Consider the following 22,472-nt stretch of genomic DNA (forward strand, 5'->3'; position numbering starts at 1 on the left):
AATTGCCTTGGGCCTTCTTTGTCGCACCTTCCTCTTTATGATGCGCCAAATGTTCTCTATAGGTGAAAGATCTGGACTGCAGGCTGCCATTTCAGTCCCCGGATCCTTCTCCTACGTAGCCATGGTGTTGTGATTGCTGCAGAATGCATTATCTTGTTGAAAAATGCAGGGTCTTCCCTGAAAGAGATGATGTCTAGATGGGAGCATATGTTGTTCTAGAACCTGAACATAGTTCTCTGCATTAATGGTGCCTTTCCAGACATGCAAGCTGCCCATGCCACAAGCACTCATGCAACCCCATACCATCAGTGATGCAGGCTTCTGAACGGAGCGTCGATAACAACTCGGGTTATCCTTGTCCTCTCTGGTCCGGATGACATGGCGTCCCAGTGTTCCATAAAGAACTTCAAATCGTGACTCATCTGACCACAGAACAGTCTTCCATTTTGCCACACTCCATTTTAAACAACCCCTGGCCCAGTGCAAACGTCTGAGCTTGTGGAGCTTGCTTAGAAATGGCTTCCTCTTTGCACTGTAGAGTTTCAGCTGGCAACGGCGGATGGCACGGTGGATTGTGCTCACTGACAATGCTTTCTGGAAGTATTCCTGAGCCCATTCTGTTATTTCCTTGACAGTGGCATTCCTGTTTGGGGTGCAGTGACGTTTAAGGGCCCGGAGATCACGAGCATCCAGTAGAGTTTTACGGCCTTGACCCTTACGCACAGCAATTGTCCCAGATTCTCTGAATCTTTTGATGATGTTATGCACGGTTGATGATGATAACTTAAAAGTTTTTGCTATTTTACGCTGGGTAACACCATTCTGGTATTGCTGCACTATCTTTCTGCTCAACAATAGTGGAATTGGTGATCCTCTTACCATCTTGGCTTCAGAGAGACACTGACACTCTGAGAAGCTCTTTTTATACCCAATCATGTTGTCAATTGACCTAATTAGTGTTAATTGGTCTTCCAGCTGTTTGTTATATGCTCAATTTCCTTTTTCCAGCTACTTATTAGATTAGATTCAACTTTGTGCAGAGTACAAGTACAGGGACAATGAAAAGTAGTTAGCATCAAACCAGAAGTGCAATATATAACATTATTTACATAAAGTGCAGTTGTAATATATAATTGTGATTATGGAAGTTAAAGTAACCATATATACATATTGAAGTATAAAACATGTAAACAAAGTAACAAAGTAACATTGTGTAGGTGATGCATTATGTACTGAAGGAGCAATGAAATGATTAAGTAAACATTGCACAAAGTGCCTGAATAGTGTTCATCCGGATAACAGCCTTGGGAAAAAAAAAAACTTTTACGAAGCCTGTTAGTGCGGGAACGGAGGCTCCTGTAACGTCTGCCAGATGGTAAAAGGCTGAAAACTCCATGATTTGGGTGGGTGACGTCCTTGCCGATATTTCTTGCCCTGCCCAGGCAGCGTTTATGGTAAATGTCCTCGATGGTAGGTAATTCGGTGTCTATGATGCGCTGTGCTGTTTTTACCACCCACTGGAGAGCTTTGCGGTCTGCAACACAGCAACTGCCGTACCATACAGAAATGCAGTTGGTAAGTATGCTCTGGATGGTACAGCGGTAAAAGTTCACCAGTATCCTGGGAAACAAGTGAGCTTTCTTCAGACTCCGAAGAAAATAGAGGCGCTGCTGCGCCTTTTTGATGAGGATGGAGGAGTTCAAGGATCATTGGAATGTGGAGACCAAGGAACTTGAAACTGGACACCTGATCCACTCCAGTCCCGTTGATGTAAATGAGGGCATGAGCTTGGTTCCTAGTCCGTCTAGTCCTAGTCGCGGTAGGCCGTTTCATTATTGTCTGTAATCAAGCCTATCACCGTGGTGTCATCTGCGAATTTGACTATGGTGTTTGAACCATAGGCAGGTACACAGTCATGGGTGAAGAGAGAGTACAGAATCAGGCTCAAAACACAACCTTGTGGAACGCCAGTGTTCAAGGTGATGGTTGATGAATGAAGGTTGCCTAATTTAACAGATTGGGGTCTGTTAGACAGGAAGTCTAAAATCCAGTGGCAGAGTGATGTGCTGATGCCCAGATGGTAGAGTTTGGATATCAGCATAGACGGAATCACTGTGTTGAATGCAGAACTAAAATCGATGAACAGCATTCTCACCTATGAGTTTTGACAGTCCAGGTGGGTTAGTGCTGTTGAGATAGCGTCCTCAGTGGATCTGTTGCTACGATAAGCAAACTGGTGTGGGTCCAGCGTAGCAGGCAGGCAGGATTTCAAGTGGGAAAGAACTAGTCTTTCAAAGCACTTGGAAATTATTGGGGTGAGTGCAACAGGTCGAAAGTCATTTAGCTCTGAAGCAGCAGTGCTTAAGCACAGGCACAATGGTGGCAGACTTAAAGATGGATGGAACAGCTGCCTGGGTAAGTGAAACATTAAAGATGTGAGTGAAGACACCCGAGAGTTCCTCTGCACAAGCTCTTAGCACATGGCCAGGTACACCATCAGGGCCAGCTGCCTTTCGTGCATTAACTAACTCAGCATGCGACTGACGTCCGAAGTGGAAAGTACAAGTGTGTTGTCGCCTGGTGGAGGATCATTTATTGAAGATATCTTGTTGCCCTGGTCAAACCGAGCGTAGAAGTTGTTCAGCTCATCAGGGAGTGAAGCACTGTTGGTAGATGGAACAGAGCTAGCTGGTTTATAATCAGTCAGGGTGTGTATTCCCTGCCACATACACAGAGGATCAGAGGAGGTAAAGTGCTCCTCAATCCGACGTTTGTAGCAGTGCTTGGCTATAGCTATTCCTCTCCTCAGGTTAGCTCTGGCCAAGCTGAATTATTGCTACTTGTCCCAACTTTTTTGGGATTTGTTGACACAAATTTTGAATCAACCTATTTTTCCTTTTAAATGTTACATTTACTCAGATTAAACTTTTGATCTGTCATCTATGTTCTATTACGAATAAAATATTGACATTTGCCATCTCCACATCATTGCATTGTTTTTTTATTCAAAATTTGTTTAGTGTCCCAACTTTTTTGGAATCCGGTTTGTAGCAGATTTAGAAATAAAACACTGCTAAGCATCAGCTGACACCGTTATAGAATCTCCCTCGACGCTTCCCCACACCAGAATCCACCTGACTCCACTTTCACAGAGAAGGATGTTTCCACTCCAAAATGCTGTGGAGCATTAGAGTCCTCAAACAGCCCTCGTGTAATGCGACAGTCGGAGAAAATGGGCCACATAAGGAACATTGGCACTAGATTTTGGCCTCTAGTACCTACACTGAGTACGAATGATGTTCCCAAGCCTGCGCTAACTCACTGTGACAAATACACTGTCTTCCAAAAGGGTTCAGCATAAACTAGAACTGAAAAGGGGGCTGCAGATCATGGCGGGCAAATCTCCTCCGAGCAAGAAGAGGGAATGCAGGCTCGGTGCTTTATCACTTTTTAGAGAGAGGATAGCAGAATGTGTTGTGGAGCTTTGATCAGAGGGTGGAAAACCCTTGAGTAATTGTGCTTTGTAATTAAACAATGAGTAGATGGGAGACCATCAATGTACAAACAGTGATATAAGACCACCCAGGCTTTTTTATGTGGGCTACCTACATCAGAAAACAGTATAACATTGAAGCTGCTTTCACTCTGAATGAAGAATGCACAATACTTTGGAGGTTTTAAACACAGTGCCCATTCACAGTTCACTTTTTTGAAGATGGACGCTGCCCACAGGACACTGTTGGCGGGATTTTTATGTTTTTTACTGGTGGAGTATTCTCAGTCACAAATTAACACCACCACCACGTCAGTGTCACTGCAGCGCTGAGAATGATCCACCACCACATCACACCTGCTCTCTGGGGGTCCTCTGGGGGCCCTGAGTATTGAGGAACAGGATGAAAGTGGGCTAAACGTTACACAGAGCAACAGATGGACTACAGTCTGTTACTGTAAAACTACAAAGAGCATTTGTATGATCAGAAGAGCTGATGAAATGGACAGTGAGTGTTATGAAATGGTATGTGGTGGATTGGTGAATATATTGCTCTGCACCTTCTTGATAACTTTCCATGACTGATTTACATTAATTAACATTTGTCCCATACATTTACATTACATTTAAATTAAAGTGACAATACTGTGCTGTTTCTTTTTATCCACAGCCCCCTTTAGATACTGGCTCAAGTTGTTGAAGTCTAAGGTACAAAAAATATCAAGACTTCACTTCCCCAGCCATTTCAGATCTCATCATATCTGCATTCTCTTTCAAGTGTCCTCCAAGTTCTGCCCAAGGAGGTCTCTACCTGCAAAGTTTGGGCTCTGCCTGCAAAGTCATTAACATTCAGTGTGTGAGGGAGGACAGAATATTCATGGCTGCTCCAGGGCAGAGTGAGAGAGAGAGTGTGTGTGTGAGAGAGAGAGAGAGAGAGAGAGAGAAAGAGCAGTACCTGACATTGGTGTGCCTCTGCACATATAAGTTGTGAAAGTTGTTGGTGTTCTCCACTTGGCCGAAGTTGGGACCTTGGAGCCTCTGTATAATCTCAGCCTTCATCACTCGGGCGATATGAGCCGGCAGCAGAGACAGCAGCAGACGCTCCTAAACATCCAGACATCCACACACACACACAGAGGAGTCACACTCCACAGCCAACTCACAGCTCTGATTCACTGAGACACCACTCAGGAATCGCTGATCTTATTAATAGCACCAATATTTTATTAAACAGCGTTAATAATGGATACAAAGAAATATGTTTTATTCACCTTCCCAACACTTTGGAGAGAGCAAGAAGTTATTATATACTAAATAATGCAGTTACCTACTATGAATCTATAGCGGTCACATCGTTTCCGGGGGCTAATTTTGCGAGCCTTCATTTATTATAGTCGTATAATTCTTGAGGCTGTACAACCTTTACGACCATCTACAGCTCCATACACCATTCTGGACTTTCTCATTAGGTTCCTTTAAATATTCAAAAGGTAATATCCTAATGGAACCTATTATCACCAGCAGAGCAACACCATCAAATTACACCCATTTAAAACATTACTTGCGTCTCACAAGTGGCCACTCACAGGACAAGGGGAGGAGGGGGAGCAAACACAGACATGCGTCCTTTGGTAATTTGCACATTACGTTTGCTGTGGACTGTAAGCACTGTCAGACTTTGTTTCAATGTTTAAAACCTAACAACAGTGTATTAAACACCTACCTACTGTAGCCCATCTGTTTCTCGGCATACTTTCTAATCCTGGCTTCACCCTGTTCTTCCATGGTCAGGACCCTTAAAGGACCAGGCTTCAGGGTTGGGTATGATTTGGGTGGTGGATCATAACGTGGTGGTGGTGTGTTAGTGTGTGTTGTGCTGGCGTAGAGTGGATCAGACACAGCAGTGCTGCTGGAGTTTTTAAACCCTGTGTCCACTCTCTGTCCACTCTGTGAGACACTCCTCCCTCGTTGGTCCACCTTGTAGATGTAAAGTCAGAGACAGTAGCTCATCTGTCGCTGCACAGTGTGTGTCGCTCGTCCCCTAGTCCTTCATCAGTGACACAGGACGCTGTCGCCTGGATGTTTGAAATCTCCAGCAGCACTGGTGTGTCTGATCCACTCGTAGCATCGCAATACACACAACCACCACGTCAGTGCAACGCTGAGAATGATCCACCACCCAGATTATACCTGCTTGGTTGGGAACAGGGTGAAATGGGGATAAGAAAGTATGCAGAGAAACAGATGGACTACAGCCTGTAATTGTTGAACTACAAAGTAAGAGAATGGACAAAAATCATTGTGAAATTGTATTTCAGTTTACACTTGAACTGCTTTGGCCAACATTATTTCCGTTGTTGCTATGGAAATTATGTAACGTTGCAATACATTCTGGGCAAGTTCTACTCCTGAAGTGGACATCAGTGTGGACTCGTTCCCTCGCCCCGCTGAGGACTCATTAAACACACTTCACTTCAGTTAATGCAGTAATAGAACAGCCCTTAAGATGGGGTCAGGAATTCCCAGTGGGTAAGTGGCAAGGCGAGGAGCGCGATGGCAAGTTAAAACCAGAACTGAAAAGCAGGGCAGGTTTAAATAATTTAAATACAACTGATAAAATGTTATAACTTGTCACAGAGAGTAGCACACTGACCCAGTCGTTTCGACTCTGAGCAACTCCTGGAACTCGGAAAACTCAAAATGTGGGAATATCTGTCGAGGGGAACTGTTACATGGAGGGAGGCCTTGTCTGTACAGGGGACATATTGTCCCACTTTTCAATACGTGAACACAGTTCTGGGTCTTAATGAAGCATCTGTGACCTGCATTGGTCAAAATGTAAAAAAGGACCACTTAATAAAGACACAATGAAAGAGTAGAAATGAGAAATCAGGCAAAACAGAGTTGGAAACTGAGTAAGAATGGCAAAATAATGCTGTTATCTTTAATGAGAGAAGAAAATCAAGCAAGAACAGCTCAAACATGAGCTGCTGTGTCTATTTCTTTATATCGCTGCTCATATAGGAGTGAACTGGGTGTGGCTCAGTATCCTTTAAAGGAACAGGCCCATTCTGAATAAGGCTGTTTAGACAGGAAGAGAAGGCTTCTGTTGTGTTGATCCTTGTGGGTCTTTGACCAAAGGAGGTCTCAGGCATTTTTAAGAACTGTGTTCATTTGTGGAAAAGGTTGTTTTCCTTATGAATGGATATTATCGTTTGTCCAATCTCCTCAATTGTTTTAACAAAAGGCCGTTTTGACCTTTCCACGCTACTGCACTTAAAACAATAAGCTAATGAAAAACATATAATGGATAAAACCAATGACATCTCAGCTATGGAGAAACAGACCATCAAAAGAATAAGGCATACAAAGCATACAAATTCTGTTCTAGCCAGGGCAGAAAACAGCAGCAGAGCTATTGCTCCAAGAGAGAGGCCAGAGCAGCCGGCTGTGGCCGTGCCAATCCATCACCCACTGCCTAAGAGGATGTTCCTGGGAGGTTAATCCAGACGAGAGGATTGAGGCGCTGTTTGACCTCTCGTGGAGAACAGTGGGGTGGAAGGCAGCCAATTCGCCAGCAGCTGTCTCCAGAGCTCACAGTAAAAGCAGCAATGAGTTTCACCATCTACTATCTCAACCCAAACCACTGTGGGAGTCCTTCGCTCTGTCACAACACTAGGCAGCCATCCTGGGATCGTCTGCTTTAAACCGCTTCAAAGAAAGGACATATGAAGTGTCTGGTGATTAACAGTATAGGGGTAAAGAGAGCGGGTTCTGTTTCAGTTCTCACACTCACTGACTCTGACACTAACCTTTATACAAAGAGCACTGTGTGAAACCCACGCAGACACAGAGAGAACACACCACGCTCCTCACAGACAGTCACCCGGAGGAAACCCACACAGACACAGGGAGAACACACCACACTCTTCACAGACAGTCACCCGGAGGAAACCCACACAGACACAGGGAGAACACACCACACTCTTCACAGACAGTCACCCGGAGGAAACCCACACAAACACAGAGAGAACACACCACGCTCCTCACAGACAGTCACCCGGAGGAAACCCACGCAGACACAGAGAGAACACACCACGCTCCTCACAGACAGTCACCCGGAGCAGGAATCGAACCCACAAGCTCCTGGAGCTGTGTGACTGTGACACCTACCTGCTGCGACACCATGCTGCCCAGTATTAACTATATACAATTTAATATATTTATATAATAATTTATATATTTATTAATTGTTCATTCATTGTCTGTAAGTGCTTATCCAGTTCAGGGTCGTGGTGGGTCCGGAGTCCACCCGGAATCACAGGGCGCAAGGCAGGAACACACCCTGGAGGCCAATCCACCTACCGACGTGTGTTCCTGGACTGTGGGTGGAAACCTACACGGACACAGTGAGAACAAACCTCACAGACAGTCACCCCGAGTGGGACTTCAACACACAAGTCCCAGGAGTTGTGTGACTGCAACCCCACATGCCGCCCTAATTTATATATAATTTATATAAATATCTGCTGGTACACTCCTGGCATTGGGCATGATAATTTTAAGCTCATGTGCAGCTTCTCAAAAGGCACTCATTTCAATTCAGCCTTCTGTGGAAGCTGTATCCCTGAGGCTTGGGATAGAGAGTGATTGAGATAGAGACTGTTGATAGTGATTGATAGAGACTGTTGTTTCATTTCTGTTTTCAGAGTTGCCATATTTTAATTGTGATCACAACACAACAAATGCCAAAGGAAGGCCAACAGTATAGCCGTGTAGATAAACAGAGGGTGCTGGTATGCGTGGATCAGACACAGCAGTGCTGCTGGAGTGCAGTCCAGCTGACAGCATCCTGCTTTGACTGATGAGGGATCGAAAAACTACTGTCTCTGACTTTACATCTGCAAGGTGGACCGACAAGGCCGGTGTGTCTTACAGAGTGGGCGTGATTGGATACAGTGTTTAAAAACTCCAGCAGCACTGCTGTGTCTAAAAATAATTGTAGAAACAATGTTATTGCTGACCATTGTGTAGATATTTGAGATGCTAAGCCATGTAGAGTAAACAATGAAAAAGGTACAGTTTTGAACATTGTGTGTGTCTTGGTCTCCAGGGAGAGATGGTGTTAAAATGAGGACAATGCGGCCAATGTGTAAGAAGCCGAGGCGCCCTCAAGACTTTAAACCAGACGTCTAAGGGGACTTCATTAGTCCACACTCCAACAGGGATCAGAGAATGTCTTCTCTGTTTTATTATACTGCGCACTAGGTCTGGTCTGAACAGCATTTTACAGGCTTTAGTCATTGAATAACAGTCTATTTGAATATTCATTCTTATTTCTAATCTACTACATATTCCAGTTTTTGATTTGCAGAAATATACACCTTCAGCCAAACGCATATTTGCGCATATCGTACTCTGGACCAGGAACGACCGTCCATCTGGAGGACTGTATCGGGCAATAGGATTTCACCCAGGACAGAGTGCCAATCCATATCTGGGCACACACTCATTTATTCGCACATCAGGACAGTTATTTCAGAAGCTAATTCACCTACCCTCCATGTTTTTGGACTATGGGAGGAAACCGGAGACCTCAGGAAACCCACGCGGACACAGGGAGAACATGGAAACTCCACCCTTGAACCCAAGATCCCAGTGCTGAGACGCAAATGTGCTAACCACCAAGCCACCGTGCCGCCCCGCTTTTTAGTAACTTTAAGTACGGAAAGTAATTAGTGCCAAACTGAAAAGCAATCACTGCGATAGAACAATGTGAAATGGAATTCACACACACACACCATTGCATTTCCAAACTAGCATGAAGAATACGTGACAAAAAGCAGAACTGCTATTGCATTGTTTATTACGTTGCTTGACCTTTTTCCTGAAAAACAATACGAGGATTTGCATTTTAAAAATTACATGCTGAATTACTGTCAGAATTGAGTTGAATCCACCTTGAAATGTAATCAGCGCACTGAGCTGAAGCTGCAATAGAGTCATGGGTACCCAAGGCTCACTGATGTCCATCTGGTCCGATCCCACAGAAGAGCTACTGCAGCACACACTACAGAAAGAGTTAATGTTGCTCTGATAGAAAGGGGTCAGACCACACACAGTGCAATGAAGAATGTGCTGCGGTAGCTTTTCTGTGTGGCTTTTCCACACAGGCTAGACATCATTCCAATCACACTAGATGAGCCTTGACATCCCACCCTTTGACTTCATAACCCACCCCTTGACAGGTGCCATTGTAAAGAGGTTCTCTGTCTGGCAAGATCTCAGTCAGTCGCCCCATGTAGTGTTTTATGTAGGTCATAAAATAAATAATGGAAGCCTATGGAAGCAAATCTGTCTCATCAGACTTTGAAATATTACCACCTTTGAAATTGTAGCACTGATGTTTTTTGCACTGAAATTATGCGTCTGAATTTAGTTGCTTTTGAATTTAAGTCTTCAGATTTCCACCTCTGAATACTGTGCTTCACAGTTTTGCATCTGAATATAATTGCTCTTGAATTGAACTCGTGAATTACGTTATTATTCAAGATTAATAAATTCAGATAAATTCAAACAAAATTGCTCAAATTTGATAGATCAAATTCAGATGCCAAAATACGAGTGAAAAAATTCAGATACACATCCGGGATACAAAGCATAAGCAATCGATTCATTCGGACTTTCTGTTTCACCTTAAATGCTGCACTAGTTGCATTCTGTCTCCGCTAGATGAAGAAATACGAACACAACTTCCATACCGTGGAAAAACTACACGTTTAGCTTCCTTCCACGGATATTATCTCTTTATTTTCAAAGTGTCTCAGAAATCTGGAAGGCTCATTAGAGACACAATATAACAGACTATTGATATCCTGAAGATGAAAAAAAAAATAATTTACTGTGTAATTTTTATATAATTGCCCTGTAAACATAGTGTAAAGGGAAAGCTATCCGGATACAGATAGCTGTTGACTGATTGTGATAAACCCAAAAGCAAATAGATTAAGCCCCAATACTTATTTTAGTTAAACAGGTTTGATGTGGTGAGAGGTAATATTTTCACCAAAAGCTTTCAGAAAGTGCTTGTGACTTCCAAGGAACCAAAAGAGGAGGAAAACAGATGTAAAGAAAAGGAGAGAGAATTTAAAGAGAAAAAGGGGGAACAGTGGGATATAGAATCCCAACAAGGCAGTGTTCTCCAGACAAGTGGAGAACAGAGAAAAGATATATCATGGGAGATTAAACCCAACGTTTAAATAGCGCAAAAGCAAGCAAGAGCTTCTTTTGAAGAAATAAATACCAATTACCGGCAAGGTCTGGCTTTTGCAAACTCAAGACTCTGCACTGAAGACACAGACAGAAGTCTTAATAAAGGGTAAGCCCCAGCTGTTGTCAATCGGGCTGATTAACACGGTTCCTGAGATGTGTCCACCCCCTGTTGGTGGGAGGACCACAGCGCGGGCGGCCACTTACACATAGCAGTTGACATGATAGAATGTGTGGGGAAATTGTGCATTTGGCTAAATTCATTGGGCATTATCTCTTTATTTTCAAAGTGTCACATAAATATGAAAGGCTCACTGAAGGCACAATATAACAGACTATTAATGTCCTGAAGATGAAGAAATTTTACTGTGGAATTTTTGTTATGGCCCTGTGAAAATAGCAGGTGACATGATGAATATGAGAATGCAACTACTGCACCATTTAAGGTGAAACAGAAAATCCGAATGAATTGATTGCTTATCCTGAATTGATTGCTTATGTGTCCCGGATGTGTACTCTGAATTTTTCCACTCGTATTTTGGCATCTGAATTTGGTCTATCGAATTTTAGCAACTTCAAAATATATTGTTTGAATTATTTTAAGCTTGATTTTTTTTTTATCTGAATTTATTAACCTTGAATAATAACAGTGAAAATGTGTTCTTGAAAATTCACAAGTTCAATTCAGGAGCAATTATATTCAGAGGTGGAAATCTGAAGACTTAAATTAAAAAGCAACAAAATTCAGACGCATAATTTCAGTGCAAAAAAATGTAGAGCTACAAATTCAAAGGTGGTAATATTTCAAAGTCTGATGAGACAGATTTGCTTCCATAAAAGCCATAGTTTTCACAACCTGTTTCATCCACTATGTAGGGATTAGCATGCAGTTCATGGGCTGAGCTCTGTCCATCAGTGTTCAGTGACAAAAATTCATTCAACACTCAGAACCAAAGCTAAATCATTCATTCATTCATTATCTGTAACCCTTATCCAGTTCAGGGTCGCGGTGGGTCCAGAGCCTACCTGGAATTATTGGGCGCAAGGCGGGAATACACCCTGGAGGAGGCGCCAGTCCTTCACAGGGGAACACAGACACACACACACACATTCACTCACACCTACGGACACTTTTGAGTCACCAATCCACCTACCAACATGTGTTTTTGTATTGTGGGAGGAAACCGGAGCACCCGGAGGAAACCCACGTGGACATGGGAAGAACACACCAAACTCCTCACAGACAATCACTTGGAGCGGGAATCGAACCCACAACCTCCAGGTCCCTGGAGCTGTGTGACTGCGACACCTACCTGCTGCTCCACCGTGCCGCCCAAGATAAATCAATGAATGTTTATTTTTATGTAAAATGTTGTCAGCATGACTTACCATACTACAGTCTATCAAAGAAATGGACTATGTTACAAAATGTTAACGTTGGCACTTAAATATACTACAGCAGTTCTACTACTCACTTCCAATAATGTCTGCACATATCATCTGTCAGATCACAACCCATTACAAACCAGATGGTTGCAGGTTTGACTCCCCAGCATAGCACATGTGAGGATTTAATGACTGTACACCAGGGGACTTCAGAAGTCTCCAGTGGTCTCTGTCCATCCTCTCACTGCACCCTCAACTCACACTCACTGCACACTCAACTCACACTCACTGCACACTTGCAGGTGACTCCATTACAATTTACCTATTTTTAGCCTTGTTCAGCTCATTATGGCATTTATTTAAAGGTGCAGTGGGGATCTATGAGCAGAAACGGGATATCGTATGCAGAATCATGTATCACCTTTACTAGGAATGGCTGTATTTTCTGTTTAGAAAGAGCACTTCAGATCTTCATGCCATGGGTACTCTAGGCCAGATGGGACAAACAAACTCTTGCTCCAGAAAGTGCTTTTTGTATTCTTGAGGAAGATTGATGCTTTTGCATAGAGTCAGTGTGGAGTTTACTCCATAGCCCGCGTAAGTGCCCTGTGCCATTCTGAGCATTTATACTGGGTGTGCATTTGTATGTCTGCATCACTCTGTAATTACACCACTACAATTCTAGGGCTGAAAAATATGTTCCTGCACCCTATATAGTGCACAATGTGGATCATATATAATCAGATTCTGAACTTAAAGTGCATGTCAAATAAAAAATAATAATTAATATTGGGTTATAATATTCATGTCTCCCTGTCTAACATTTAGTGCATTCTCTGGGTGTAGTAGTATTAGCTTTATAATCTGTGAAGGGCACTTTGTAGGGAGTAGGCCTCTGTTTGGAACAGTAGTTTAGTGTAGTTTACATTCAGTGCCAGGAAATAAACAAATACCACACTGGCAATTTGTTCCCACCAGGGACCCCACTCTTTGTAGTGAGTGTTTATCGTAGGCAACCTTGTCTTTCCTTCAGATTTTTTCCACCTATACACAGTGACCTCCAAACTGACATTTGAGAAAAGTTCTTGGCATGAATCTGTAGTTTCCTCAACGTGATCCATGTTTCTTCAGCTGTGGACCAATCACAGTTGTTGCAGTCTGCTTTGCCACAAGGCATAATTATATACAATATTTGGGGAGGTGTGCTACCAGGCTACGATGTAAGGTAAGCAGCTATGCAGTACCTAATCCATGCTTATGGCATATATTTGATGAGGGAGAGGTATTTTGTTTGCTGCAATTTCCACCCCCCAGATGCCACTAAATCTAACTATTTACACTTTTAACCAATACACATACTGAGCTTAAAAATTATGATCCAAAAAACAGGTCTAGAATAACCTCTGTGAAGTTGGGTGATGGAACATTTTGTACTTCTAAATCTTCGTTGCTGCTGTTCAGGCCGGTCACTTTAGAGGGAATGTTAATATTATGAAAATCATTCCTCTTCATTGTTAAAAATTCATCTGTGCTTTTAAAAAAGTTTCTTTTGAAACTGCTGAATTAAAATGATAAAGTGAGTGCATTAAGCAGAAAGATTGTGTGCTGGCGAGAGTTTTCACCTGACATTAAGTATCACTGGCATTATATAAAAGTCTCATGCTACGAAGAATGTAGATATAAAACACCATGCATCCTTTAAACTCAACAAACTTAGGTTTGTTGAAAACCTGACTGCAACAGATCTTTCAAATGCTGAGCACATATCGCCTTGATGTTCAACCACAACAGCTACCTCTCACTACAAATTTCTCCGAGCCAGTTTCATAATCTCCAGCTCAGCTAAGCTTACTCGACCATCTTTGTCCTGCACATTCAGGTGCTGTAACCAAACTGTAGTCACTGTCAGGAGCGAGGGGCGGATTGAGGGAGGCGGACGCACTCGCTAAAACACAGCTTTTTAATAAAGGAGAATAACAAAACAAAGATACATTAACATAACGAAAACAAACAGGGAGCTAACCAGGCTAAACTAAACAAGGGGAGCTAAACAGGGCAAACGGGACTGACAGACTAAAGAGAAAACGAAGGAACGAGAGAGGAAAAGAAACTACGACACGAAACAACGACTAGGGAAACAGACACGGAGAAACTGTGGAGACAGACGGACAGACTCGAAAACACGACCGACTAGACATGAGAAAGGAGAAATGTACGACAAACAGGACGTGACACAAGAGGGCTTAAATACAGACACAAACGAGACACACCTGGACAGATAACGAGGACGGGCTGACACATGACACGGACGAGGAGGCGGGACAAAGGCGGAGACTAGAATATAAACAAAACATAGCCATGTGCGAATAAAGCACATGGCGGGGACAACAGACTGACAGGACGAAGGCGTGACAGTCACAGAGAACAGACTCTTCCTTGTACTGGACCCTACAGGACCTTACAAGATTTCAAAACTGAATTGTGTTTCTAATTCTGTAAAATAAACATTCCACTAAAAGTAAGGAAATTTATATTCGGTAGATTATTTCTTTGTTGTAGCAATGCTTCTTAGCAATAAATCTTATACCGTTAGAAATCCTGTTCATTTCCCTTTTAAATGGTGCCATATTTGTAAGGAACATGCATTTATGGGATGAGCAGTAGAGCTGGGTATGTTGGTTGTGCCCATGAAAAATTTGCCAAATCCTCTCTGCCAATGCCAAACAGTTTATTGTGTGTGATGGTGTGGGGCGGCATCTCCCTCACTGGAAAAACAAGGCTTGTCATCACTGGAGGCAGTCACAATGCAGAGAGATAGAGATGAGATTCTGCAAGCAGTGGCAGTCTGATATCTCCACAGTCTGGAACCGAACTCTAACGTCCAAGATGACAACACTTATCCCCACAGAGAGGGGTTTATCAGAGACTACCTCCAGAATTCATGAGTGGAGAGGATGGAACGGCCTGCCAGCTCCTGATCTCAACCCCATTGAACACCTGTGGGATCAGGCTTGGGCATGCTGTTTGTGCCCGAGTGACCAACACAACCACTTTGACTGACTCAGAATGGGATGCCATCTCACAGCCTGTGTGACCAGGATATTGACCAGCATGAGAAGGAGGTGGAGGCTGTTGTGGATGTGTATTGTTCTTCCACACGCTACTGAGGCTCCTGTTTGTTAAATTAATAAATTGTTAATTGCCAATATGTTCTTGTTTCTTCAAACTTCAATCATCCAGTCACCAAACGAGTCAATGGCAGAATAAGTCGTTTGGCACTGGCAGAGAGGATCTGGCAAATTCTTCATGGGCACAACCCACATACTCAGCTCCACGGCTCATCCTACAAATACATGTTCCTTACAAATGTGGCACCACTTAAAAGGGAAATAATCAGGCTGTCCAACAATATTAGATTTATCATCAAGTAGTATTGCTAGAACAAAGAGATAATCTAGTAAACAACAAAATTCCTTACTTTTTGTGCTATGTTTATACTCACAAGCTTAGAAGCTACAGGGTAAAATGGCACAGCATGACTTGGAGCTGTCATACACTGCACAAACTGGTCACATGAGATAGGTTTTGAGTTTAAGAACTTGGAGAATTAACTACAAAAATATTTTATGTATTCAAAAGTCATGTACAATGTGTTGTACAGAATTAACAGTTGAACGCCGAAAATTGCATAAACCCTGGAAAAAATTTGAGATTTAAATGTATATGCTTTAATTGAGGATCCTCTGTGACCATTAATTACACCACACATTTTCTAAAGATCTTCAGCTTGTTCAGTTTTTTTTGCTCCACTTTGGGTTGAGTACTCAGGTCTCGTGATCATTCCTACTGGATCAGCAGCAAGCAGTGCTTACTTGATGCACAGCCTTGCATATCTGCATGACATATAGTTAAGATTCTGGAAGTGTACATTTCAGGGCATCTGCAAGCTTCTGCTCACTACACTTACACTTACCAGTGCACCACAACAATGCAAGTCTTCAGTCATATCAATGTCGTATCAGCCTCTCAAGTCAAGTCAGAAGGAAGATACCATCGAGTTGGCTTGGAACTGCTATGACACTGAAAACGTCATTGAAGCGATAATAGTAATGTAAGTTAGACTACATTTTAATGGTCAACACTGAGTAAAGAAAACATAATGTAAGAAAACAGTAATCCATGCAGATCTCTTGGGACAAAAGTCAGGTACGAAGAGACAAGTCGTCCAAGGCAAGGCTCAACACAACACAGTCTTTACATTTAGGTTCATGACAAAATGCTTGATAATAAACTCCCTGTGTCTCATGGAAATAAATGAGAGCATTTATCATGTGCCGAACTGGACCGTGCAGGAAAAATACCAACAACAACCAAAATTTAGCCACTCTACTGCTTCCTGAGTCTGAACAAAGCATAAGTGGCCACAGCCATTTCAGAGAATATAGCTGCTGCGATTATTCAAAAATTATTCTAAAGTGGTGTGGAGTAGTAGCCTCAGTCCATACCATTCTGGATGTTTTCTTGTTTTGTTTTCTCACATGCTAAAAGCTTTCTCATGCTCTTATTGTTGTTTTTCATTGCTGATCCTAATGCCTGTCAATGTGGTGCTCACACCACAAGATTAATCCATTCATTCATTCACCTTCTGTAACCACTTCATCCTGATCAAAGTTGTGATGGGTCCAGAGCCTACCTGGAATCACTGGGCATGAGGCGGGAAATCACAAAACACATGTAGAGTGGAGTGGCACACTCTCAGTCCCCTTCAATCATCTGTGAGAGGGTACAATCCCAAGGCTTGGTCATTTCAAGTACACTCAGACAGTGTGTATGGTATTAGGATCACCTAGGGTGCTTTCACACATGCCTTGTTTGGTTCAGACATTCTGACTTTTAGTTTGGTCCAAACCAAAATCAAACCATAGTCCGTACCAGAGGGCCAATATACGTCCGACCAAAACAAGAGGCGGATCAAACTGAACCACGGTCCGGTTCATCTGCAGCATTTTGGATGGTTCAGTTGTTCAGACTTTTTACAGGAAGTTGAAGCAATATGCTGTAAAAACAGATAGGGACCTGACTTGATGATTTACTCACTGTCTACAAGCAGAAAACATGTAAAAACTTTTAATCGAACTATGAATTCGTTACATAGCAATATCATGCTCCTTCTTTGAAAATGGTGCACAAAATAAATGTCATCAAGTTCACTCTCACTTGATGCCAAATCTTTTCTTCATCCTTTGGGCTGTCTTTGTTTATCCAACCTTACACTGTCCTTGTTTTGCTGTGCATGGCTAATGGCTCGAGTAACTCTCAGTCAGGATTCCCTGCAGCTCAGTGAACACATCCTCTCATATCCACAACGCTAAGAGACTTTCATACTCAATACAGAGTACACCTAACACTTTTAACACTTCAGGACAACACGTGGTGGTAAAGGAGGAAGTGAGAATGCACACAACCTGCTGGCGCTTCTCAAACTCCAGCTTGATGGGGGACTTGATGCAGTTGCAGGTGTCGTGGTAGGTCTGCTTAAGAGCCAGCTCCATCAAGTGTTTGTGATATGCTCCGGCCATGTTCCCGCAGATGAAGATGATGATGTTGGCCAGAATCTGGAAAAAGAAGTGAAAACAGAAGCAGGGATTCAGAAGAAGCTCATACAGAAGATATAATTTTTAAAAATAGCAAGCAGTAGTTTCATTAATTCATTCATTGTCTGTAAGTGCTTATCCAGTTCAGAGTCGCAGTGGGTCCGGAGCCTACCCAGAATTACTGGGTGTAAGGGTTAGGGAACATACCCTGGAACACACCCTGGATGGGGCACCAGTCCTTTGCAGGGTGACACACACATACACATTCACTGACACACTCACACCTATGGACACTTTTGAGTCGCCAATCCACCGTGGGAGGAAACCAGATCACCTGGAGGAAACCCACACAAACCAAATTCTTCACAGACAGTCATCCTTCACAGAGCGGGGCTTGGACCCACAACCACAAGACCCTGGGGCACCATTGTCCACTCATTCATTTACCATAACTAATTCATCCTTATCAGAGTCGTCAGGGAAACAGAGACTACCCAGGATCTTTTGGTGCAGGTAGAAACCCATTCTGGACAGAAGGCCTGGCCATCTCAAGACATCACACACTCACACAGTCACTCACACACTCACAACTTTGGACAGTTTCACACACTCACACCTTTGGACAGTTTCAAACACTCAGCCATTTACATACTCCACTTCAGGCAATTTCACACACTCACCTAGTCATTCACACACTCGGCAGCCAATCCACCTACCAACATTTATTTATTTATGTATTTATTTATGTTTTTGCCCACACTGTATAACCACTCTGTATTTTACACTAGTGCAATAACCCACCCCACCACCAGAGCTCACAAGATATTCTCTTCTCTCATATAAAGTAAAGTAATGTAAATATGATGTAAAGTAACTCAGTCAGTCTGCCTCTAACTGCAAAAGCCTTTTTTAGTTGGTTCATCATAAATGTCTTATCATTATCTAAATCTAATAATTAATTCATTATCTGTAACCCTTATCCAGTTCAGGGTCACGGTGGGTCCAGAGCCTACCTGGAATCATTGGGCGCAAGGCGGGAATACACCCTGGAGGGGGCACTAGTCCTTCACAGGGCAACACAGACACACACACACACGTTCACTCACACCTACGGACACATTTGAGTCGCCAATCCACCTACCAACGTGTGTTTTTGGACCATGAGAGGAAACCAGAGCGGACACAGAGAGAACACACCACACTCCTCACAGACAGTCACCCGGAGGAAACCCACGCAGACACAGGGAGAACACACCACACTCCTCACAGACAGTCACCCGGAGGAAACCCACGCAGACACAGGGAGAACACACCACACTCCTCACAGACAGTCACCCAGAGGAAACCCACGCAGACACAGGGAGAACACACCACACTCCTCACAGACAGTCACCCGGAGGAAACCCACGCAGACACAGGGAGAACACACCACACTCCTCACAGACAGTCACCCGGAGGAAACCCACGCAGACACAGGGAGAACACACCACACTCCTCACAGACAGTCACCCGGAGGAAACCCACGCAGACACAGGGAGAACACACCACACTCCTCACAGACAGTCACCCGGAGCAGGAATCTAACCCACAACATCCAGGCCCCTGGAGCTGTGTGACTGTGACACCTACCTGCTGCACCACCGTGCCGCCCTTAAATCTAATCATGAGATTAATATTGTTTTATATAAAATATATAAAATTGCTGGCCTGTCGCCTTGCCAGCGGAAGTGGGACTTGAACTCCTACTGCTCTTTATGTGCTGTGTTCATCCAAACTTTCCATTTCCAGTTTACACAAGATAATGTTTTCGTCTCGTATCTTGTATCGCAGATAGAGACCATTCAGTTTAAGTGAAGACCCATGATTTTTTTTAGTCCAGAAGCTGTATACGAGAGAATGGCCTATAAAATGTCCAACTGGTTCATGTTCTTTACATCTGAGCTACAACAGCAGTCTTTCAGTGGAACGTGTGCTGTAGCTTTGCCTGGAACATTACTTCACCTCCACTCTTTCACTAGCAGTTTTAAAATGAATTTGCTTCTGAAGCAATTCCTTTGAAAGGTTTGCAAATCCTATCATTGATGCAATGTGTTTCCTTCTCTTTTGATCCACCAGAAATGAAAAAACTGGTCTGCAGTTACAACAAGCATGGGAATAATGAAAGAGAAACACACCAGATCAAATCATCTTTGCCATTGGGTCAGACAGGTCACTTCAGTGAAGCTCATTTATCTAAGTGAACTTCCCTCCACCTCATTGATCTGGATCATGTGAGCTCTCGCTTTCCAAGTCAAAACAATTTCATCTGGGGTTATTCAGACCTCTGTTCACACACACACACCAAAATAACTTTTTCAATTCGCCGTCTAAAGCTCAGAGTCCCCAAGGACGGCTATTTCTGACCAGAGAACGACAATCCAATCAAGTGCTCAGCTGGAGGAGAGAGTGTGGTTATTGCAGCCAGCGTAAGCAGTCCTAAAAAAAAAGGCTCTCCATTCTCCACCCGCTTCTTTCTTCACTCTTTCATGCTCTTTCGTTCAATTACCGTCCCACCACTGAAAGGCTGTATCCCTGATTCCCCTCTGTCTTTTATCTGAGCCTCTCCTCTGTCCCTTGCTTTCAGCCACACTTTTCAGCACAGCTGCTATCAGAGAGTGGAGCTTTGAAGGCTGGAATCTTCTATTCTCTTGTTTTTTTTTTATTATTTTATTATTATTATTTGTTTATTTATTTGTTGAATTACACTCAGCCATTCATTCCTCGGGAAAGAGTGTCAGGCTCAGATTGGCAGTCCAACCCGCAGCTATGAAGACTTCAGAAAAGCAGGCTGACGGGGTGAGGAGGGAACTGATGAGTCACTCGCGGCGAAGGGAAAGAGCAACAATAGCGGGCGTCTTGCTGCGACTTGGCTGACTGACGCGCACCCAATATTCTGTGACTAAAAAACACACGCCGTTCACACATTGATTTTCCATCACGATGAATGAGCTATTGTGGCTTTAACGGGCTGAGTCTTACCTGCCAGTATTTCACTGTCAGTAAGTGCAGCTGAGCTCTGAGCGAAGCAATAGAACCTACAACCCTCATTCACTACCGCTCTCTACTCTCTACAGGAGTCTGTTTAACTCCATTATTTAATTTAAAATAATGATGGGTTAAAATGACCTGAGCTGGCAGTTTAAACTCTTTGATTGGGCATTTCCATAACGATAGAGACCATTACTAACACAGCGATTGTTCTCCTTTTTTTCCCAAATGTGTGAGCAATTATCCTACCAAATGATCACGGATATTTTGAAAGACAATGCATAGTTTATAATTCAGTTAAATAGTCCTCCCCACACACTATTGTGTTATACAGTGTTTTGGAGCACAGCATTATGTCTCTCTTCATGATTATATCATTTTTATGTATTTGCTCACCTGTGTTTTCTCACTACAATCTCCAGCAGACCTTCAACAGCCTTAAACATGGTCCATCAACAGGTGCACAGATAGTTCAGATAGCACAGATTTCATTTGTGGCTATAACATTAAGAGGGAATGTTATTGGGTGGTGCAACAGAGTATGAGATAAATACTGCCCCAGGTTTGTGTGTATGTATGGGAGTATGTGAGCAAGTAAGTATTTGAGTGAATGAGTTATGTATATGAAAGAATGAGTGCATACATGAGTGAGTGAGCGAATGAGTATGAGACAATGTAATTAAACTAGTATTTATGTGAGTGAATTACATTAGTAAGTGAGTGACTGAGCCTCCATTCGGTTCCATGACGTGCTTCACAAGTATCTGTCAGTAGATTAGTCATTTACTGATATAATCCATGGCGGCACAGTGGCGCAGCAGGTAGTGTGTTGCAGTCACACAGCTCCAGGTGACTGTCTGTGAGGAGTGTGGTGTGTTCTCCCTGTGTCTGCGTGGGTTTCCTCCGGGTGACTGTCTGTGAGAAGTGTGTTGTGTTCTCCCTGTGTCTGCGTGGGTTTCCTCCGGGTGACTGTCTGTGAGGAGTGTGGTGTGTTCTCCCTGTGTCTGCGTGGGTTTCCTCCGGGTGACTGTCTGTGTGAAGTGTGTTGTGTTCTCCCTGTGTCTGCGTGGGTTTTCTCCGGGTGACTGTCTGTGAAGAGTGTGGTGTGTTCTCCCTGTGTCTGCGTGGGTTTCCTCCGGGTGACTGTCTGTGAGAAGTGTGTTGTGTTCTCCCTGTGTCTGCGTGGGTTTCCTCCAGGTGACTGTCTGTGAGAAGTGTGTTGTGTTCTCCCTGTGTCTGCGTGGGTTTCCTCCGGGTGACTGTCTGTGAGAAGTGTGTTGTGTTCTCCCTGTGTCTGCATGGGTTTCCTCCGGGTGACTGTTTGTGAGGAGTGTGGTGTGTTCTCCCTGTGTCTGCGTGGGTTTCCTCCGGGTGACTGTATGTGAGGAGTGTGGTGTGTTCTCCCTGTGTCTGTGTGGGTTTCCTCCGGGTGACTGTCTGTGAGGAGTGTGGTGTGTTCTCCCTGTGTCTGTGTGGGTTTCCTCCAGGTGCTCCGGTTTTATCTCACAGTCCAAAAACACACGTTGGTAGGTGGATTGGCGACTCAAAAGTGTCTGTAGGTGTGAGTGTGTGAGTAAATGTGTGTGTTGCCCTGTGAAGGACTGGCAACCCCCCCAGGGTTTATTCCTGCCTTGCGCCCAATGATTCCAGGTATCTGGACCCACCTTGACCCTGAACTGGATAAACGGTTACAGATAATAGAT

General features: G+C 43.5%; 1 protein-coding gene across 3 annotated transcripts in view; it reads right to left on the reverse strand.

Moving 5' to 3' along the window:
* adcy2a (adenylate cyclase 2a) overlaps positions 1-22,472 on the reverse strand; it is a 181,201-nt gene that overhangs the window by 33,362 nt on the left and 125,367 nt on the right. For all 3 annotated transcript variants that reach the window (XM_066683044.1, XM_066683043.1, XM_066683042.1), the window contains 2 exons: positions 17,614-17,763; positions 4,449-4,597 (listed from right to left, as the gene is read on the reverse strand). In XM_066683044.1, coding sequence (XP_066539141.1) covers positions 4,449-4,597; positions 17,614-17,763 — 299 coding nt within the window. The remainder of the gene's footprint in view (positions 1-4,448; positions 4,598-17,613; positions 17,764-22,472) is intronic.

The sequence above is a fragment of the Hoplias malabaricus genome, chromosome 10 (assembly GCF_029633855.1).
Source record: "Hoplias malabaricus isolate fHopMal1 chromosome 10, fHopMal1.hap1, whole genome shotgun sequence".
Taxonomy (NCBI): Eukaryota; Metazoa; Chordata; class Actinopteri; order Characiformes; family Erythrinidae; genus Hoplias; species Hoplias malabaricus.